The sequence below is a fragment of the Electrona antarctica genome (assembly GCF_951216825.1).
Source record: "Electrona antarctica genome assembly, chromosome: 12".
Lineage (NCBI taxonomy): Eukaryota > Metazoa > Chordata > Actinopteri > Myctophiformes > Myctophidae > Electrona > Electrona antarctica.
In genome coordinates, this window is record NC_136793.1 from 24,893,338 (window position 1) to 24,916,116 (window position 22,779).

At 44.9% G+C, this 22,779-nt stretch overlaps 1 protein-coding gene across 2 annotated transcripts in view; it reads left to right on the plus strand.

Annotated features, from left to right (window-relative positions):
- efna5b (ephrin-A5b) overlaps positions 1-21,335 on the plus strand; it is a 120,476-nt gene extending 99,141 nt beyond the window's left edge. The window contains exons 3-5 of one of the 2 annotated variants that reach the window (XM_079516241.1): positions 13,663-13,725; positions 14,627-14,707; positions 16,773-21,335. In XM_079516241.1, coding sequence (XP_079372367.1) covers positions 13,663-13,725; positions 14,627-14,707; positions 16,773-16,900 — 272 coding nt within the window. In that variant the 3' untranslated portion in view covers positions 16,901-21,335. The remainder of the gene's footprint in view (positions 1-13,662; positions 13,726-14,626; positions 14,708-16,772) is intronic. The other variant, XM_079516242.1, reaches the window with a different exon arrangement.
- The last annotated feature ends 1,444 nt before the right edge of the window (positions 21,336-22,779 follow it).

Below are 22,779 nucleotides of genomic sequence, written 5' to 3' on the forward strand. Positions count from 1 at the left end.
TTTTGACGGTTTACACTCTCCTCTTAAACACTGGTAGATGTACTGTACTGTACGGTGCCTGTATCTGTTTATCTGTGAGATACGGCCGGTGGTGGTAATGTATGGCGCTGTCTCTGCCTCTTCCTCTCTGTGTAAGGAGGTATGGAGGGAGGGAGGCAGAAGTCTGTTTTCTGAATTGGCACCTTTTTATGAAGCAGTTAAGTCTGACAGCCGACCCGGGATTTCTCTCCTTTTTTATTCATTTCACCTGTTTCTCTCGCTCTCTTTTCCCTTTTTTGCTCTGTTACACTATAAAGTCAAAGAGCCTCTCTCTAGAGTTAGCCGTTGTTTCTGCAGTGATTGAGCCCGTTTCTCTCTCAAGCTTGTACATTGACACAGACAAGCTTGAAATCTATTTCCTCATGCACGCGTTTTTTTTTCTTCTTTTTTGTCATTCGTCTGGTGAAAACAAAGTAAGCACATTTGTCTTTGCTCTTACAGCCTATGTTTGCAGCGGTGGTTCACAATAAACGAGATATGGGGAAAATGTCCTCCATTTAAGGCCCACCTCAAAAGGTGGGCGTTAGATGGGGGTTAGGGAAGGGTTACACAATTCATCCACTACCTCAAGATCCCCATTTCCAGAATTTCATTTTTTTTAACTCTCATTTCTGTTGAGAGATGCCTGTCCTTAGGGCTGGATTAAATTACACCGCGACCGACATCGCTTCCGTGGAACGCATCCATTCTGCCGTAGCACGCCATATTGGTTTAGTGGCCCGCGGCTTCATTGGCCATTGAGTGATTCCAGCGTGTAGCCTCTCTGGCCAGCGCGGCGGATATTAAAGTCATCCACCATGAAGTCATCTGACATATGTGATTTCCCTCCGTCATTGTGTCCAGATTGAACATCCAGGCGACGCCAGGGAAATGGCCGCTGATGGATTGGACAGTCTCTTTAGTGGACAGAAAGGGGAGCTGAGCAAGATGGACTATATATATATATATATATATATATATATATATATATATATGTATATATATATATATGTATATATATGTATAATGTATATGTATGAAAGATATATATATATATAGAGAGAGAGAGAGAGAGAGAGAGAGAGAGAGAGAGAGAGAGAGAGAGAGAGAGAGAGAGAGAGAGAGAGAGAGAGAGAGAGAGAGAGAGAGAGAGAGAGAGAGAGAGAGAGAGAGAGAGCGAGCACGAGCACGTGAGCACACCAGTATTACGTCTAATTTATAGTTTAGTCATAAGGCAGTGTCCTGCACCAAAATAGCCGATCTACAAGCTCTCAACAATTATAAATTAGCAGTATCATCAGCAGCAACAGTTCCTACTCTTCATCCACCTCCTTATTGTCATCATCCCACTACTCTTCAACATGCTCCTTATTGTCATCATCTTCTACTCCTCCTCCTCATCCTACAATGTAGGATACAACATGTTGTCATCAGCCTTTCCTTTTCATCCTCCTCCTCCACTCCTGCCCTTCATCACCACCATCTTCTTCATCTAGTCACAAGTTGTTGTTATTTTTGGCAATAGCATGTAACTGGGTGTAATTATTTTCTCACGATTGCATTTGGCTTTTCTGTATTCTAACATTAATATTGAGGTCGTGAGAACTGGAATTTCGTAAAATTGCCTCAGCTTTGTTAATTTCTACTCTCTATAGAAGAGCTAAATTGAATGCCAAAACTGGCTACCCACTCTAATATGATTTCTGCCAAAACAAAGCCAGGCCTAGTTGGTAGCAATTACAAATGACCTTTGACTGTTTGAATAATTGAGAAAATTAATGCAAGTTTCAGCATGTTTATTCGTTTTATTTTCACAGACCAACATAGACAGTCCCCGAACAACAGTGCAAGGTCGACTACACACACCAGTCCAGTATAATACACTGTTCCACTGTGAATAAATTGAGACGAGTTAAGATCCAGTGAGCATGTGGTCCCAGCCAACCATACTGATAGAAGTACTGTAGGCAGCCTGAGGCCAGAAACACTAGCTGTCTTTATTATGTGATTCATGGTCAAGGTAAATCAGCTTTGACCATGCAGGTCTAGGTTTCACACACATACAGAGCCTCTTGCTTTAGTGCTGCTTGTTTTGACCATGCAGGTCTAGGTTTCACACACATACAGAGCCTCTTGCTTTAGTGCTGCTTGTTTTGACCATGCAGGTCTAGGTTTCACACACATACAGAGCCTCTTGCTTTAGTGCTGCTTGTTTTGAAGTCATAAAGGGGACACAGAAAGACAGACACTGTAAATTAATTTAACGGAGAGTGTTCAAATGCAACCAAATGGACCAGTGAGGGTATATTTGGTTACATTTGTACACTCTCTGAGTTATACGTGTTTGTACTTGTGTGGTTGGATGTGTTGGCCTTTCTTTATGTTGTTGTTTTTCTAAAAAGAATGCTCGACTTTTAAATCAATTCGCAGCCTTCAAAGTGGATTCCACAGACACTGCAGACGGTGCATCATGTACAGTCGATAGATGCTGCATTTGTATACTCACACAAAGATGCTTGTGAACAATAGCCATGATATCAGCACAGAACAGAGGTCACTCTTGACCTGTGTAGCCTGTTTGTCTACACTTGCTGATGCCGCTGTAGCATACAGTAGCTAACAGGGCTGGACTGTATGCACCATTACCCCCTGCTGCAGGCTTCACTGCACACCTTGCATCAGACTGAATTATCAACTGTCCTGAGCCAGAGGTCACTACTACCCATGAGCACGTGGGGAACGAGGTTGGCAATATTTACTCTAAAGGGAATAGAGGGGGATGGGAAGTTATGGTGAAATAAACTCATCCTTTACTCAGTTGTCTGATTTGTGGCAGGAATACGGCATTCATGTTGAAATAATTTATAATTTTGTTATGTTGAAATAATTTATAATTTTGTTATCTAACTGACAACAGTCTCCCGTTTTCTTTTTTTGCGCTAAATACAGAACAGTGAAAACGGGAGAGCCCTGCAGATATATACTGTAGAGGATGAGAGAATTAATCGCCCCGCCCCCTACGTCTCATAACTTTCTCTAACCGAATGACCTGAGGCAAAACGGGGGATGAGGAATGTGCCACGGGTGTCGTGATTGATTTGGTGCCTGTGTTGTAGATGAGAATTAGGATGTCAAATTATATTCCGGTGGAGAAAACGCCGGCTAATGGTGTTTTTCACCCTCCGAGTTCGATGCGGGTCGGGGGCTGATTTGTTGCGTCTCTGATCAAATTAGAGAGAGGAGACAGTGCTCTGCTGTCATCTGCTTCGACAACAGAAACAGCTTAATCAACGCTATAGCAGGACGTGCAGAATTCGACCCAAATTGCGGTCATAATTCTTCATCTTTGTGGCGCTGTCAGCTGCAGCGCTCCGCCTGACGCAGGTGAATTGCACATGCAGGGCAAGAGGAGAGCTGCAGAATGATCCCTTTCTGGGCTGCATCCAGAGGCTTGTTTGCTCTACAGGTCATTTTTGTTTCAGATGAGACAAACAGAGAGAGAGAGAGAGAGAGAGAGAGAGAGAGAGGCCAAGTACTGAGAGCTTACAGTAAAAGATGCAAAATTTACCGCCTCCGGGAAGATGCAGGAAGCAATTTAATGCTGGGGTACATCTGCAAGCAATTCAGCAGAAAGCGGCATTAGCGGTGAGTGAGTTATGGACGAGAAGTGTCCACTGCCCTGACAGACACCGCTAAAGACTGGATAAAGACAGGACAGAAAGGAGCACTTCCCAAAAAGTTCAAAGTTCACAGCGCATTCGCAGCTTAAGTGAAACTCTGATCACAGAGCGCTGATGGCAGCAGCTTTTTTTTTCTAATATGGAGAGAATCTGTACGAGCGATTTGAAGCTAGGGTGGAAATCCAATATCAATGGTGGCAGGTTGCAAGAGATGAGTGGAGCAAAGTGAAGATTGTGTGTGTGTGTGTGTGTGTGTGTGTGTGTGTGTGTGTGTGTGTGTGTGTGTGTGTGTGTGTGTGTGTGTGTGTGTGTGTGTGTGTGTGTGTGTGTGTGTGTGTGTGTGTGTGTGTGTGTTTCTTTGTGCATTCTGAGTGCGTGCATTCGCGCAAGATGTGTGGCGAATAGGAATAGCATTCAGAATCATCATGGAGCAGAAGCCTGTGAATGTGGAGATGCTCTCGTACTGTCTTGTTAACCTGCACGTTCTATTGCCACTCACAGAAAATGCAATCAATCATCACTCTGGAAGGGTATGATTTCCTCGGTGCTCCAGGGCTTCGTCACTGGGAGAGACATCCCTGGCCAATACAGAACCGACCAGACCCAGACCAGGGACACGGTCTCCACACACGCTCCATTCATCAAAGTGAAATATCTTTGATGGGACATCAGTCACTCGGTGCGTGTCCCGTGGCCAGCCTTTAAAATGCAACACCGGGTTTAAATTGATCATAAGTTATAAACCATCACCCAAGGAAATCTCTTGATATTCATAAGACTCCATTTCCCAGACGACCCCCCCCCCCCCCCCCTCCCACAAGGACTCAAAAGGCCTTATAAGGCCTGTCCTCATACCTCGGCTTATTGCGCTACCACAGGCATAAAAGCTCTAGTAAACTCAGAATACAGCCCATACACATCCTGGGCTTTTGAATGGTCATAAATCTGTGATGCGCCGAGCCACCGCTCCGAGGGAGGTGGCGGCGAGGATGGCGACAGCATCAGCAGCTAGGAGAAACAACATTAAGGATGGCGAGGATGGCGACAGCATCAGCAGCTAGGAGAAACAACATTAAGGATGGCGACAGCATCAGCAGCTAGGAGAAACAACATTAAGCGACAAATACAATAGAGGCAGGGGAACAGTGTCTGTGTATGTTGTTTGGAGCATGGGGGAGGGGTTGCTATTAATAATGACAAACAGCCAATGCGGTTCCATTTGTAGTAGGCTATCGGTAGGAAACCTGCACACGGACACCGGCATAACTTGCCCCTACCATCCATTCACATGAATAATCAGGCCTGTCATTGCCACGCAGGAACAATCCAACGACGTGGAGCGAGCGTGACAGAAAGCCATATTCATACACTATAGGACACACACACACACACACACACACACACACACACACACACACACACACACACACACACACACACATATACAGTATATGCATACACATGGAGGCACATTCTTAAATGCATGATCATAATCGTGATGGATGGATACATGTTTCTCCATCTCCCTTGCCTCTGGATTCTCCATCATACCTCATTTCCCCTTTCATCTCCTCCCCTCCTGGAATTCTGGGTCAGTGAACGCTGCTCAGCTCACCCCTGCGTGTCATTCACTGTGTAGCTACTGGCCCCAAGTTGCTACCATTTATACACACACACACACACACACACACACGCACACACACACACACACACGCGCGCGCACACATGAACAATCATGTATGCAGGCGGTAAAAGTACATCCACGCTGACGTACAGATGCACATAATAACGAGGCACTGTTTATAGATGACGGGCGACCCAACTGAACTGCTCCCCAAGGGCTCTGCAGGGATTCAAGAACTCACAGAAAATAAAAGCTGCTAATGGCCCAGTCTTGATGATCCTCTGGGTTCTGAGGATCGCACACAAACACGCACAAACACATGTAAAAATAAACTGAAAACAGTTGACCAGGGAGCCAGCCTCGTTGGCCAGTTCTTTTTGCTAATCAAAGGCATGAGGTAAGTAATGGGACGCTTGTTGACAGCCTTGTGAGAGCGAGCGGGGCGAGGGAGAACAGGCTCTAATCAACTCCGTTTTACCACCAATAAAGTAATCATCGCCTTGCCCACAGCAGAGCAAAATGTCGCTGGGTTCTGTTAGAGCCGTGAAGAATCCACGGATCAGACGGCGAGGAGGACAGAGCGGGCTCTGTGTTGTCAGGCAGACGAGAGGACACAAGGCTCCTCTTGGTCTGTAATGATTCATGCATGGAACAGCTGCCGTCAATGGCTGATTCTGACTCAGGATCAGAACAACATGAAGGCGTTGGCTGCTAATTGATTTAAAAGTCGAGCATTTTTGAGGAAAACAACAACAAAATAACGAAAGCCTATAACACGGCCACCAACACATGCGTGGATGTTCGGCTTGTCCACGCACGCACCCACATACACACCACTTTATGACTATTGTGGCGGATACCATACGTGCTATAATTATATCTCTGAATTGTGATTCTTTATTCTGGGCATGGTTTAAAACAGCTCTCAGCAATAGAATAGAATCAATTATATTGAGTAGCTATGAAGTAATTACAGCAGATTTGTGGATTCAAGTCTTCAAATGCCTTTCATAATTTCCAATAAGAATGTGTAATAGAGTGCCAGCCATTGTGGTCTGTGAATGAAAATAATGTAATTTAATGTGCACCAAAATAATGAGAATCAAGTAGGAAGGAACACGTTTTAGATGATTGTCTACCCAGCTTCCGAATGTCTCACTAGGTTTGTGCTACCCCATCCCTACCACCCATCTCTGTCCCTCGCACTTATTTTTTACTTTTTATTCTTATTCTCCTGTGTCTCTGACTGCAGTACGGCCATGACAATTCCCTCTGTCTCTCGCTCTCACTGCGAGTTAACACCATCACATAAGACGCGAGGGGGTGAATTTGGTTCATTTCTTTTGGCACCGGTTAAAAGATGCAAGGAGAGTGCAAAAGGCCAGCCATCAGCAGGGGTTAGAGTTCACGTGGCTTCCCCTGCCCCGTATGCTTGCTCTCAGCCCCTGCTGCCTCCCCTCGTCCCCTTCCCCTGCCCCGTATGCATGCTCTCAGCCCCTGCTGCCTCCCCTCGTCCCCTTCCCCTGCCCCGTATGCATGCTCTCAGCCCCTGCTGCCTCCCCTCGTCCCCTTCTCGGTTCACCACCCTCCTACTGCGTGCTCGCTGTAGTGGCATCTGGTTAATGGTGCTCCTCCCAGGACTGGCTCCTCCATCTCCTTGGAACACACACACACACACACACACACACACACACACACACACACACACACACACACACACACACACAATTCAATTCAAAGGGCTTTATTGGCATGAGAAAACATACGCACACACACACACACACACACACACACACACACACACACACAGTGTGGGTCTTTTTGCTCATTCTTTCTTTCAAAAAGCTTTTAAAAAACAAAAAATATCTTGATAGAAAAATATTCTTCTGAGAATTGACTGCACCCCCACACTGTATGTTGCACAATTCGCATTTCATTTGTACTTTATAAATGCGTGCGCGCGTGTCTGTGTGTGTGTGCGTGCGTGCGTGTTTGCGTGCTTGCGTCTGTCTGTCTGTCTGTCTGTCTGTCTGTCTGTCTGTCTGTCTGTCTGTCTGTCTGTCTGTCTGTCTGCGTGCATGAGCGCACGCCCATGCACAAGCATGTGTGTATATATTACTGCGGGCGGATGATCTTGATGACAGAGAAATGGGGGGTAGCTTTCAGTGGAAAAGCTTCTACTCTCTGTTGAGACCTCAGTGGAGTCTCTCCAGCTGATAGTTGTGCACAGTGTGCACTAACATTCACTGTTTTTGACTGCCGTCCATGCCCTGCAGCCAGGGAGCAAAGGATAATGAATCCCAGCCGTAATCTCTATAAACATGTACAGAATAATTGTCTCCTGGATGCTATCTAGATATGCAATTAAAGGTATCTAATATGTAATATATCTCATTAGTTTGATGGGAAAAAAACATTTTGGAACTTTTTGGTGTGTGTGTGTGCGTGCGTGCGTGCACGTGCGTGCGCGTGTGTTCGCTGCCTGCGTGCGGGCCTGGACACGTGTTTGTCTTCATCGCCCTGGATTTTACTTTGTAAACTCCAACTAGGTTTGTGTGCAGCAAGGTAATCCTGGTAAATCAAAGACAACAGAGCCAGAGGGCTTGTTTTTCAGTGGGCCGGCATGGGGGACAGCTAGCTCGGAATCCTATCCGCCGGACAGAGAGTTGCAGGGCATTCAGATTTAACCCGTCCCATCCTAACAAACGAGCTGGGATCAAAGACTTAGAGTGACATTATTGAAGGCAGCTGGAGAGCAAAGGAGATGGGAGGCAGGCTAACACTGTACTGTTAATGCTGCATCCAGTCACATGAAAGCATACGAATACGAAGAAGAAATTAAGAGGTTGTTCGGTGAAGGATAGCTGCCATATAAAACATACATACAAAAGTAGCAAAACTAAGCAGATCACAATCGACAACCTCAAAACGCTACTTTTGATGCTTTTGTGTGACTGTAGTATCGAGTACAGTAGGACATTGGTTTACGAAAAAACACAAAAGGTTAGAATATGGAGATACACATCCATGTTGGGTTGTAGAACGGTTGTAATAGTGGACCACTAGTCAAGGAAAAGCTCAATTCAAACCGTGTCGACTAGGGTTCGAGTTCGAACCCTCCATGGTGCAGCCGGCTTGATGACCTTAAGTTACGTCGCACACCTGTGTCTTTATTGAAGACCGATACTTGGTGATTGCATCACTTAAACTCAAACTATGATGCCTCCTTTAATCGAGCCAAAAAATGGTTGGGTCTGGAGTTACAGGACAGGACACATGTGGCATGTCAAGATGCTGTGTGCATAAACATCATTTTTGGCTGATGGTTTCCTTCCTGTCGAGACAGCCAGATGATCATATCACAGCAGAATTGTATCTGTGTGACTTACAGTCCTTAACAATTATTTTAAGCCAATTGTCTCATTTTGTTCGCTAATCTGTGCTATTGCATTAAGCCTTGTGGTTGTGTCGGAATGCCAAAGCCTGGCAACGGTTCAGTGACCGTGACGGCCCCTACAGATACCTCTGGGTTTCATCTAAACTCATGGAAAATAACAGGCCTCTTTAGACCAGCTCAAAGAGGATATATATACTGTATCTAGCTGTGTTGCTATGGCTCCTAAAATTATAGGTAGAACTAAACAAAACCAATCCTCTGTTTAGTTAACTTTAGCTTTTCATTGTCCCTGTCCCTAGTTTTTTTTATGTCCTCACATAGGGGACTGTGCTGTCTGATCTTCTATTGCAAGCCAGAGGAAACGTGTTATCCAGATAACATTACAGTTGTGAATGTGACTTGGCTCGGGCTGAGATTGAAACAATACCGCTCCTAAGCCGCACTGAGCCCACCTGTTTGTTCTTTTGTAATTGGATTCTGCTTCATTCCATTTGCCTTAATGCCACTGCATAATGCAGTGCACTGAGGGGACTGGCCATTACTGGCCAGGGGACATGGGTCGGAGGAGTAACCCAAGTCGGCCCCTGTTTTTTGGGCCATCTCTTCAGGGCTTCATGCCCTTCAGAGTCTCTAGTCGCCCAGGCCCAGATGGATTGATGGCTGAGGCTGTGGGCCCTGATGGGAACCAGAATAGCAGGTGTTGATGTTACGGGCTGACAAGAACAATAAGCTGGCCCTCTGCAGCATGCTAATCCAAAATAAACGGGCACTGGTGCGGACGGCTATAGGGTTGGGGTGCCTCGTGGAGGCCTGAGAATGAAGGGCAGCTACCATGAAAGGAATGTGGTGCTGAAGCTGAAGTTCTCTTATGCAGCTGAGAATATATTCAGTAATGCTGCAGCACGCAGCTCTATACAGCAACTATGTGTGTTCCACTGTTGTTACACTACAGGCTCCATTTTAACTCCCTAACTTGGATTTTACTACATTATGCAGATTTGAACAGTGTTACATAGTATTGAGGAAATGGAACTCTGTTTACACATATTACTTACTATTAAATACATACTGTATTTACTGCCTTCCCTGAAAAAGTCACAAATTGACAAAAGGTAATGTATATACGGTACTGTAATTTGTTCATGGCTATTGAGCTTGTACTGTAGCACAAACGATTGAACCACGTTAGTGTTTCTGTAAAATAGCCACCATTTCTCTTTTGTGTGGGAGGTGGACAGCCGGTTAATGAGTGGCTCAACATAGAAACATCAGATCGGCCTCACGACTGTCATCGTGGCGGGGGCTTCCACATGCTCAGTGACTGTCATCGTGGCGGGGGCTTCCACATGCTCAGTGACTGTCATCGTGGCGGGGGCTTCCACATGCTCAGTGACTGTCATCGTGGCGGGGGCTTCCACATGCTCAGTGCCGTTTTCATCAGGGACGTGCTTCTCCTTGATCAGCTGCCTCTGCTAAGTGGCTGGTGTCGATAGCCTTGACTCGGCTCTGCCCACACCGGTGATGAAGAGAAGACATCTGGATATGTGTGTGTGTGCGTGCGTGCGTGCGTGCGTGCGTGCGTGCGTGCGTGCGTGCGTGCGTGCGTGCGTGCGTGTATGCAAGCGTGTTCATGCACAGTGCGAGGGGACAATGACATGACTAACAGATCGGGAGGAGAGTGCAGTCGAGTGAGAGAGAAGTAGGGCAGTGAGAGGATAGGAGTGATGTAAACTGTGCGCGTGCGTGGGTGAGGGAGTGAGGGAGGGCGGCCAAGGTTCATTAGAGTGTCACCGGCTGCCTCCGCACCAAATTAATAAGGTTCTCGCTCCTTCCCCCCCCCCTATGTCTCTCTCTCTGTCTCTCTCTCTCTCTCTCTCTCTCTCTCTTTCTCTGTCTCTCTCTCTCTCTCTCTCCTCCTCTTCACTTCCTCTGCATCTGCTGAATATGAGCAGAGATGTGAAAAAGAGCATCTGATCTCCAATCACCTCTCCCGCGCACTGACACAGGGCTTAAGAAGCAGATTACAGCCGATGTACCGACAACATTAAAGTGGCAACGGCTGGGGTCGAGAGGCAAGCGAGGCAGCGAGGGCTGGAGAGGAGGCGGCGAAACGAAAGACAGACACAGAGAGAGAGAGAACATGCGGTATAGGCCGCGGAAGAGCGCTAGGCAACAGGGGAAGAAAAAAACCCTAAACGAAGGGACGGAGAGAGGAGTGCACAAAAAGGAAAGAAAAGTACAAGCCAGAGGAATAGGAATAGATCTCTCATCTCGTCTCCTTTCCCATTGTCAAAATGAACACGTCCCCTGGCTTTTCCACTGCCTCAACATTCTCCTTGTTTTCCTTCATCAAATCAAATGAATGCACGGGCACACTGATTACATGCCCAGAGCACGGTGTGTGCACGGAAACTGTATGAATGTTAAAAAACAAAAACAACGCAGACAGGGAGCGATGGGGGAGCAGTTAAAGCCAACGTGACTAGACACTAGACAGTTCTGTCCTGGAAATGTGTTGGGTTTGTGTGTGTGTGCTCGCGTGTCTTTGTGTGTGTGTGTGTGTGCGTGTGTGCGTGTGTGTGTGTGTGTGTGTGTGTGTGTGTGTGTGTGTGTGTGTGTGTGTGTTCGTGTGTGTTCGTGTGTGCGTGCGGGTGTCGAGGGCACCGTCTTGCAAGTCATTTGAGCTTTGATGAATGGATCTGGCCATGCTGACAGAAGAGCAAAGAGGGGACGCAGCTGGGAGTGGAGGGAGGAAGGGGCCGGGGGCGGGGCGGGGGTAGGTTAAGGATCACTGCAGAGGAGTTGACAGATCCCAAATGGTGGCCCTTGGAAATGCTTGGCTTCACTGCTGCTGCCAGGGGGAACGATCCACCCAAGACACAAAATGGTGCCCAAAAGACAACTTTAGTATACAGTAGTAACGGCTGCTCTGCTCTCAACGGTTGGAGCAAAAGAAAAAAAAAGATAGCAAAGGCTCAAAAGTAAATGTTGCTGTCGCGAAAACGAGTGTGGGAAAAAGCGATCCGAGCTGCTCCCCCCATTTAATATGGGGTCTTGACACAAGACGGCAAAGTGTATTTTTAAACCGTGTTCTCAAGCCGTGATGGATGGGGTCTGCACACAGAACGCGGTCCGACTGACTTGTGTTTGACCCCAATCCTTGTCTACAGGAGACGGCACCTGGTGCCTCACCACAACACCATTAGTGGTCAACCACACAGGCGTGCACACGCTTATATACAGTGCACACGCACGCGCGCGCACACGTGCGCACGCACGCACGCACGCACGCACGCACGCACGCACGCACGCACGCACGCACGCACGCACGCACGCACGCACGCACGCACGCACACACACACACAAACACAGAGTCAAAATCACATAGGCACACACAACACCCTTCAGCAGTGGATATTTTTAGGGGATAGGATGCAACCACTATGGTTGCTAAACCTCTGCATGCTGCCGGCAGACGCTCACAGATTCACACCCCATGGGTCTGACAGGAAAGGAAGTTACTTCCTGACAGCAACCACACACACACACACACACACACACACACACACACACAAACTATAAACGTGCACAGCACACCCTGTGTTCCTCGGGAAAACTCTCAGGAGTCAACGTCTTTTTGTCGAGGACATCCGTGAACAGGACATCCAGGAACAGTTCTTACAAGTTTGAGCGTTCCACAACTCGTTTTTGACATGGCACCTATAGCAGCTAGCAGCCGTACGTCAGCTGTAGAGTCTTAACGTTCAAACAGTTTGACTGTGTGTAGCACTAGCAGAGCTCTCTGCTTGCCCCCGAGACAATGTCCCAACACAACTGTAAATGCTTCGCCGCTAGTAGGCCTATTACATTTTTTGATTTACTTCAATCAATACCACATCGTACAAATACTACCAGTATAAGTTTGGTATTCAACATTTACTTGAGTTAAAGTATTGGCATCAAAATATACTTAAAGTACCAAACGTAAAAGTACTCATGTAGAGTAATCCGTTTTTCAAATAAAAAAACCCCACAATAATCTTTTGAAAATAGCAGAACTACAAGCTCACAATATGTTGCCATTATATATATGGCTGAAGTGGTTAATGTATTTTTTTGCAATAATAATCCAAATCTGCAAAGTAACTAGTAGGCTAACTCAGGGGTTCTCAACGTTTTTGGCTGGGGACCCCCGGGAATGCTTTGGCCATGTATCACGACCCCTCCCCACCCCAATACAAACTGACTGCAAAAATAACCTTAATAATAGAGAAAATATATCATAAATGAATACTGAAACCAGATATAATCATTAAGGAAATGTATGCACGTACTATGTGTATTATGTAAACTCTTCATTTCCATTTCTTTTCTTTTGAAAATAATTTGGGGACCCCCCAGAATAATTTCGCGACCCCCAAGGGGTCGCGACCCACGGGTTGAGAACCCCTGGGCTAACTAAAGCTGTCTTGTAGTGAAGTAAAAAGTAATATATTTGCCTCTGAGGTGCAGTGGAGTAGAAGTATAAAGTATCAAAAATGGAAATACTCCAGTAACGTAAAAGCACCTCAAAATTGTACTTAAGTACAGCACTTGAGTATATGTACTCTGTTACTTTACACCACCAACACATCTGTAAATGCTTTGCCTGAATGCCATAATTCGTCAACCACCATGACTAACCCTACCAAATCCACTTAAGAGTCAGCATGACCGTAATTAAGTATATGGACGATTTCTCTCTCTCTCTCTCTCTCTCTCCTCTCCAGAGACAGACTGAGGGTTGAAAAACACGTCTCGGTTAAAACTGTTATGCTGAAATGAAAATTATGTTGAACACAAAGTGACCTCGTTGTAAGTGAAGAAAGAAGATGTAATTTCTTATTTTTATATCTCTTTGTGTCTCTGTGTAACACACCCTGTCTGATGTGTTTGTGTTTCAGCCTCCACCATCGCTGACGGGAGAAAAACGTGCCTGAAGCTCAAAGTTTTCGTCCGGCCAGCAAGTAAGACTTTCGCATGCGACCGAGGACTTTGGAACATAGCCTGTTGAATGATGTGTCTGGACAGAAACAATGATGATGTTGATGTGTCTTATATCTCTGGTTACTTCAGTGCCTCCTGAATGACCTCTTGCTTAATTGTTCAACATGTCCCACTCATTTGTCACAACTTGCTTTTACCTTGCTTTTGATATGGACAAGAAAATAATTTGACCAAACATTTTGTTGGAAACATGAACAGTATCATATATCACTGCTGTTGGACAGAAGCCTTGTATTCCCACATTTACTCATTTGTTTTATGTTTTCCTTCATAAATTGATGCCCTATTTTTTACTTTGTCGTATGGCGGTCGCAGAAAGGTTAGGGAAAATAGCAGTTCTACAAACTCACAAACATGTCACATTGTGACAAGTTGTGAGCTTGTACTGTTAGTAGATCTGCTGTTGGAAGATTTCCACCTATAATGACAGGCACAAAATAGGGATGCCAACCCTAGGGATACAAGGATGAAAGTGGTAAGTCTCTCAGTGAGGTTTAGAAACAATTAGCTAAAAAGAGCTTGTGACTAAATAATAAATAACTTCTTTGATCCAATGGAACACAGGTTATTTTTTTCATTTCCTGAAGAGTAATGATGTTGGACATACAAGGTTTCCTGCCTGACCACATTGATATACAGTAGGCTATATATTTACAGTACACATTGAGTAAAGATCTCTTACACTGCATACTTCATGTGAATGTTGCCATGAGCTTTGTTGCTTGGAATGTTTGATTTCAAGGCCAAGGGTGGGGGGTGGGGGGGGTGGGGTCAGAGGGGAAGGGTGGGGCTTCAAATGTCACTAACCTATTTGGCTTACCTCTAATGATCTCTCACTCTCCCCTGTGTTTTCTATTGTAGACAACTGTGTGAAAACTATAGGCGTACATGACCGCGTTTTTGACGTAAACGACAAAGTAGACAATTCATTAGAACCACGAGGTTAGTATGGCTTCCTGCTCCTACGATTCCTGACATTAAATGTTTTCCATGCATCTGTTTGTCCTCCTTTTCTTCCTGTACACCCCCCCCCATTTCTCTACGAGCCAATCCCTGCTCACCAGCCCCCTGTCATGCACTTCTTCCCTGCTTGGTGATTGGTCCCATCCTTCATTGCATGGTGATAGCTACATAACCGCGTCATGCATTTCTTGTCAAAACTCACAAACGGCTTTGTTATTATTTTGTGACCCCTATTGGGAATGTTGCAACATTTTCAACGTGTTTTTGATTTGGTGTCGGTAAAGTCGTTTACTACACGGCATGTTGTTGCTTTAGCTTGGCAGCTGCTCGCCGCGCTCCCTGTCAGTCCCACGTAGACTAACTGTTATTAGTCATTTCATGGCATCGCTTGAGCAATGTCTGCTGCACTCAGAACACATGGCATTATTACGGCTTCCTACATGAGTCTAACCCTAGCCACTGAACTGAGACCCCCCATGGCCTCCACATGCTGTCTCCTCACTCCCCGGACCCCCCCCACCCCTCCCCACATCCCCTCGGACTGAAACAACACAAGCACTGCCTCAATGGGAAAATACATCACCAACTGTCAAGTACACATCAAAAGCACATTAATCACTTCAAACGGAGCTTTTTGAAATGTATTTGACACGGCATTAGTAATTATAGCTTTTTCCAAAAGTGGTATTTTTTGTATAAGTCTCGGATTCTGAGAATATTACATTTTCAGTATTTCTACATGGCAGCGGTTTGGCCTGGTGTTCAGGGTTTATCACAAGCTGTCACCTCACTGATCTATGGGGGTGTGTGTGCACACACGCACACACACACACACACACACACACACACACACACACACACACACACACACACACACACACAATATGCACTTGAACACATGCTACACGTGCACACAATGGTACACTCGCATACACGTCCACTGGCATGCACATACTGTACCCACATACACGCACGCACGCACGCACGCACGCACGCACGCACGCACGCACGCACGCACGCACGCACGCACGCACACACACACACACACACACACACACACACACACACACACACACACACACTGCACATGGCTTCAGAACAGGGGGTTAGGTTTTGATTTATTAAGGCCAGATCCCAGGGCACCTTTCTGAGCCTGCGACTTGCCCGTCTGTCTTCCTGCTCCACAACCTGTTTTTCTCCTCTCTCGCCTGTGCCTCTTTTTGCCTGCTTCTCGCCTCCTTTTCAGTCTCCTTGTGTGGCTGGCTGCTTCGCGGTGTGGCTCGCTACCTGCCTGCTTCTGTCTGTCGGTCTGTCTCCTCCTATAAACCCCACTTCACATAAACATATTCATTCACCTCTTATCTTATTTCATGTACCACATTGTGCCCCCAGAGTCTGATTATTATTCACATGTCCATTGCGATGTCCTCCACTGCCTGCCTGTACTTAATGTGTTTGTCATGTGTGTGCCGTGCACGGTCAACCCTTTTCCCCATGGTACAGCAAACTCATTGCAGTGCATAGGTACTGATGGTGAAGCCAGGCAGACAGAGGACATAGCTCACCTTGTGTGCAAATTCATAATGTCTCTCACAGTGAGAGCGCCGGCTTATAGGTTCACTGTCCAGGTCATGAGACAAAACAAACCTGGGTTTCAGTTTACGTATCCTGTTTTAAGAAAACTTACGAGTACAGGCCCAACCAGCTTACTGCTGCCCAGGAGTCAGCATATACGAGGATTAGCTTACTGGATAGCTGTCTTATATGGACTAGAGCGGCTCCACTGGTTCCATTTTATTCATGCCTCTTATCTGCATGTTTTACAGATTACACTAGGCACTGATAGTTATCACAAGAGAAAGGGGAATAGTACTATACTGTAGCTTGACAAATGAATTGGCTACTCTTAACAAAGTGCCTCTTGATACCGTTAGCATTTACTGTCGCAAAAACAAACCGTTAAAATTGTTATAAGATTATTCATAAAAAGACTTGTGCGCTATAAATATTGACTCATTTCTTTTCTTGTTCTTGTTATCTTTAGATGACACCAGTCATGAATCAGCTGAGCCTTCCCGAAGCGACGCAACGAACGCTGCACCACACCTGCGGATAGCAAGTCCACTACTGGCTGCACTGCTGGTTTGCCTATCAACACTCTTCACCTTATAGCGCCTCCCTCTTTCCTGGAGGGGAATTATACCTGGTGCGGCCTGAATCTGCCCAATGCTGAGGTTGCCGGGACAGGGTGGGGTTTTGGTGAAGTGAATTGGGGATTTACTGTAGATGGGACATCAGAGTGGGCTTCTCAAGGATCCCTCTATATATTTTTTGTTTTCATATAATATTTAAGTGGTCTTTCTCCGTCTGTGTTGATAAAAGAAAAGGAAAAAAAAAAAGCTGACGTTGGAAGTGGGAGAAACAGTTCCCGCTCTTTAACCTCCAACTAAGATGCCAAATCACGTTTTTTCACACTTTAGCGATTCTTGTTTTCCCGTGACTTTTGACATCCCTTTATGTCATGCCTACGCCATGTCATTGCAGCACTGATATTTACACACACTCAACTGCACGCACGCACAAGCATGCGAGCACACGCACGCACGCACGCACGCACGCACGCACGCACGCACGCACGCACGCACGCACGCACGCACGCACGCACGCACGCACGCACACACACGCACACACATGCACACACACAAATGCACACACACTTGTACATGCGTACACACAGTTAACTAGAGAAAACAAACCTGCCACTACACTAACACTCTATGGCAGTAGCTATCATATTAGGTTGTAAACCTTAACAGCAGCACGCTGTAGGAAAGTTAAAGATACTAGGTTGTAGAAATGGTTGTTGCACAAGAAGATTCAGATAGTTGTCATCAAGACCTCCCCAAGAAGCCTTTCCACCACCACATTGCTCGGTTTAAGTTTAAGTTGAACGTGATGGATGGTATTGATCGTAGGTCATGAAACACATCATGTGGTGTACATCCAACTTCCAGAATTCCGTTGGTTTTCAAAATAACACTTTTCTTTATGGTTAAACAAGGTCCAGGCAAACACACTAGTCTTGACCAGAGGGAGTTAAATTGGTTAAAGCAGCCTTAAGCATCTTGTGGTTGCTCTGATGAGGGCATCTTGTCATTAGGCGTCTGTAGTGTGCAGAGCATGCCGGCCCGCTCAATAAAACATTTCAAGGCTCTCGGCTCCCACTGACTCACAAACAAAGTCAAATTATAACTTTCTCAACAGACACTTTGTGGATAGTTACTGGGATGGAAGATCAATGCCTTTTGAAAGTTGATCATGCAATTTCACAGCCACACTTACAGTGTCATGTTATGCTTTGTTCACTGAGTCAGTCTGTAATTGCTCTTTTGTTCCAGCTGAGTATTTGCCGGTATTAACAACAGTCACATGAACATATTGCGTCTACAGCTTTATCTTTGTCTCTTCACAGTTTCTGCTGGTGATTCAGATTGTAAGAAAAGAGAAAAACTTATGGAAACGATTCAACTTAAAATATTTTAAACATTACACTCACTGGCGCTGCTAAACGCCGCAGACATGGTATTGGATATTATTTTCATCTCTCGTTTTTTTGATGGATATCTTTTTTTGAGGGAGGATTATAATTGTGGTCATGGGAAAGTATAGCCCGAGTGTCCGTGAGCGCACATTTCCGTGAGCGTTTTGCTCTCAAGCGTAACCACAGCCTTCAACTCTAACCTCATGCTCATCAAACATTAGTCAAATGGTCCTCACATGCAGCTGCACAGCACCATGTCGAGTGCAGCCGACAGTCTCTGCACCGCCGGCTGGCACCATTAGCCCAACTGACACATAGCCCCAATCAGCTGAGAACGTATTATGTTAAATGGATTAAAATAACCTTTCACGTTGAGGCAGTGCATGGTTCAGTTTAGTTTGGACGAGGTTTATGTTAGCACTTGCATTCACAGGAGTTCATTGTGCGATAATGACATTCAGTTTCCTTCAGCTTGCCACAGACCCACGCAGTAAATTTGCATAATGGAAGATGTCTTTTTTATTTTTTAATGCAAGGCCTTTTTTGACCCCTTCCCTCCATCCAAAAAAAAGAAAAAAGAGAGAGAAAGGGACGGACATATACACAAATTAAGTTTGTTGAAATAGGCTTTCCGTCAGAGCTGCCCATTGTGTGAGAAATGGGGAACGGATTGGTTTGGAAAGGTAGATAGAAAAAGAGAAATAGAAAGAGAAGAGGATCACAGGAGAGATTGCGGTCCCGGCTCCAGCTCCTAGTGTTACCGGTTTAAGTGACTCTTTAATGAGGTTCAAAATGACAGGCATGTGGACCCCATGTTGTGGCAAAGGGAGTTATTTCTGGTATTAAAAATAGATGGTGGAAGGCTTGGGGGGTCTCGGGAGGGAAGTGTAGATTTCACCATGGGAGGTGTGGGTAGGAGGGGGGGTTTAAAGCGCCAGTGACCTTGCAGTTAGAGAGAATTGGTGAGTGAAGGAGATAGGATGAAATGAAAGGGAGATGCACTGAGACAAAGAAAGACATTGGTAGGTGGTTGTTGGGAGAGTGTGTACTGTATCAAGACAATGCAACAGTAAACAAACAAACAAACAAACAAACAAACACACAAACAAAAATATACTAAAACCCACATAATTCTATTAGGAAATTCAATCCAGGTCAATCTCAAAAAGCATATACTGTTTTGTTTTGTTCAGTTTGAGTCTTTCTCCATTTTTTTCTTTTCTTCCCCTTTTTTTGTCCGCTGCCTTTTTCTATTTCCCCCCTGAAGAGTTGCGTGTGCTTTTGGCCATTTGTTTTTGTACTATGGTAACAATGCTATTATAGTAGAATAGCAGCTCAGCGTTGGGGGTAATAGGAGATGAGGCCATGAGGTACTAATATTCAGGAGATCACCACAGGGAATGAGCGTACGATTCTAAATGGACGCTTGTCAGCAGAATAAAGGCTAATTCATATGTTGTCACAAGACCTTGTTGCTCAACAAAAATGACATGTATTCAACTGAAAAGAGCGTCATTTTTTCAGTTGAAAATCTGTCACTTTTGTCTAAATTATCCTCAACACTATACTTTTCTCAGAAAACCAGCTTCAATTGTACTCTTATAGTTACCAATATTACTCTTTGTCATTATTGCTCTTATTACCATGGTTTATTCTGTACACACACCTTAACCTGGGAAATGAGGATCTACTTGTAAACTGGATACCGTGTATCCTGAGGTAGTCAACCATAATGTAGTGTTAGGGGTTAGTAACAGTTTTTGTACCTTTCTGGAGGGCAAAAAGAAAAAAACGAGACACTTCATTGTTAAAACTGTATAATTATTATTATTGTAATGATGATGACTATTATTATTATTAGCAAAACTTCTTGATGTAAATAGTGTTTGATATTAAAGTATTAATTTGGTTCTTATGTCTTTTCTAAAAAAAAAAGAAGAATATGGTATTATCTCTGGATTTTGCGGAGTGTACTGTCCTTAAACATTGCATTGTGTGCTTTGATCCTCAATGCCTAATGATCCTTTGAGCTATCACTGAGTTGGAAGACCTGGGACAGCTGTGCACACGCCCGTGTACAGAATAGCCTACTGGACTTTTTAGCCAATGAGGGCCTCACCTGTAACATGTTTCAAACCAATCACCAAACTTCGCCATCTCTTCACACAAGGATCCATCAGGAAAGACAAGTCATGGACTAGACGGATGGTGTATTTGTGCTTTTTTTGCCTTCGGTGTTTGAAAGCATGTTCTGCCATGAGTGGACTGTTGGCTTTTAAATTGAAGGATCTTGCCAGTTTCATAATGTGGCATGCGCATGAACTTGATAACATGTAAAAAGGAGAAAAAAAAAAGACAACAAAAATGTTCAAAAAAGATGAGTGCTTTCTTTTCACACCTTAGTGTTACGTTTAGTTTTTTCTTTTAAACTGTGTTAGATTTTCTGACCACTATCATGTTGTGTGTTTCTGCATCCCCATTTGAGAGTGATGTCATTAAGCTGTGTAGTGTCAGACAAAATGTACATAACACAAACCTTTGTTGTGAAGTAAACGGTGGGGGTCGGCCATTTATAATTGAAAAGAACCTCATCGTTTTTTCCTAAGAATGACTCTTTCTGTACCCTTCAACTGAATTCATCCGATGTTGTGGCACTCTGTCTCTTCTATTCGTTTTCTTTTCTCTCTACTATGGAGGTGTTTGAGTGTGCGCGCATCGGTGTATGAATGTATTCCAGTGTGAGAATTGCTGTGAGAGAGAGTGCGTGTATATAAGCGTGTGTATGTGTGTGTCTCATTTGCTGTTGCCGCAGTGAATGGGAAGCGGCAGCCCTCTTTGGCAACGAAGAGTGTTTCCCATGCCTTAGCCCCCATCCCCAGCCTCGACCACAGCAACTTCCACTCCGTGTAGGAGGCGCTCTCTGCCATTGTCCTCTTACACGGAATGGCTGCTGGCGTCTCAGAGGCCACAACGGGGCCCTTCGCTTTCTCTCTCGTTTTAAACACTTGTCCCCGGGTAGATGTCGGTCCTGGGCACAGTTTAAGGATTAGCGCATCCCCCCCCCCCCCCCCCTCCCTCCAAAAAAGACAACCTAAACAACCTTAACTTGATTGTTAGTGGGGGGGAAGGTTAAATCTTATCATTGATCCAGGATCTCTGCTCTGCTCTGCTCACCAGCTCCCCTCATGTACTGAGGAACAACTTGTTAATTTGTTCATGAGTCTGTGTCCAGTGTTCCATTCTGCTCGTGATTCTACAAGCTCCACCAAGTGACACCAACCCCCTGACCGCCCTGCTTTCTTCCCTATACCACCTTGAAATCCCACAACCAACCCCCACTAATTTGCCCCGGCAGGGAATCATTTCTGTCCTGCTCTTTTCCAGTATATAAACCTGAACAAAACAAAACAAAAAAAAAGAAAAATCGAACAGTCTGTATTTGTATATACACGTGTCTGAGCAAGTATGAATAATATTAATAAAAATGGAAATACATTGCTTTGATGGTTGTATCGCTGTCTTTGCTTTTCTTTTGACTCGTTGGGAGGAGGGACATTGGCATTGGGAAGAGGGACAGCCACTTTAAGTCATTTACTGCCAGAGTTTTCGTTCTTGTTCGCACAGAATATTTTGTTCTATGACTATGTAAACACCAAATACCTCAAAAGAAAGAAGAGAGTCTCCACTTTCATTGGAAAATAGTGAGTTAGTGCGATCTTCCGTTCTTCACTTATTGGCAGATGAATATAGCTTGTTTTCACCTATATATTAAACTGAACCGGTTCGGAATTGTCGTGATCACGTTAGTGTCCTCTTCTTCGGAAGTCCCAGGTTAACTCACAGGTTGCGGAAGAGCGCCTTCTATCGGAAACACTGATAACCAAAATACGTATACTGTACAGATACAATGGCGGTCTGTGCATTGGATTGAAATGTCGTATCAATGGCTGTCAACACATCATAACAAACTTTGCCAGTTTAGCCTGATTTATACTTTGTGTGAGTGTCGTTTTAGCAAATATAACTGATCTCTAAATCTCACCACGTGAGCAATGTGATGCATCATGAGCTTACAATATATCTACATACATGCCATTTATTTTTTACATTTTGAAGATTTGAAGATTTTGGACTATAATGGCATGCTCAAAATAGTGAGGGTTAATGTGGTTAAGTGTGTGGTGTTAACATTTAAGCATGGGTGTGGCTGTGCTGTGGACCAATTTGTGAGGGCATTGAATATGAAGTGATTGCCAGTGAATGCAGCCACAGTAACTTGCAGATAGAATGAACATAATCCCCTGACAATGGAGTGGTTATCTTCCATCATGTGTCATTCCATGCTGCATCAGTTCAAACCGTGATGGATGGAGGTTGCATGTGTATGAACAGTACAGTATGCACACAAAACCCTTTTCTTTTCCTCATTCTCACTCTCCCCCCCCGCCCCCTCCATTTTTTTACCTCTCTTCCTAAAAAATAATGTGGTCTATCTTTAGGAGCCACAGAC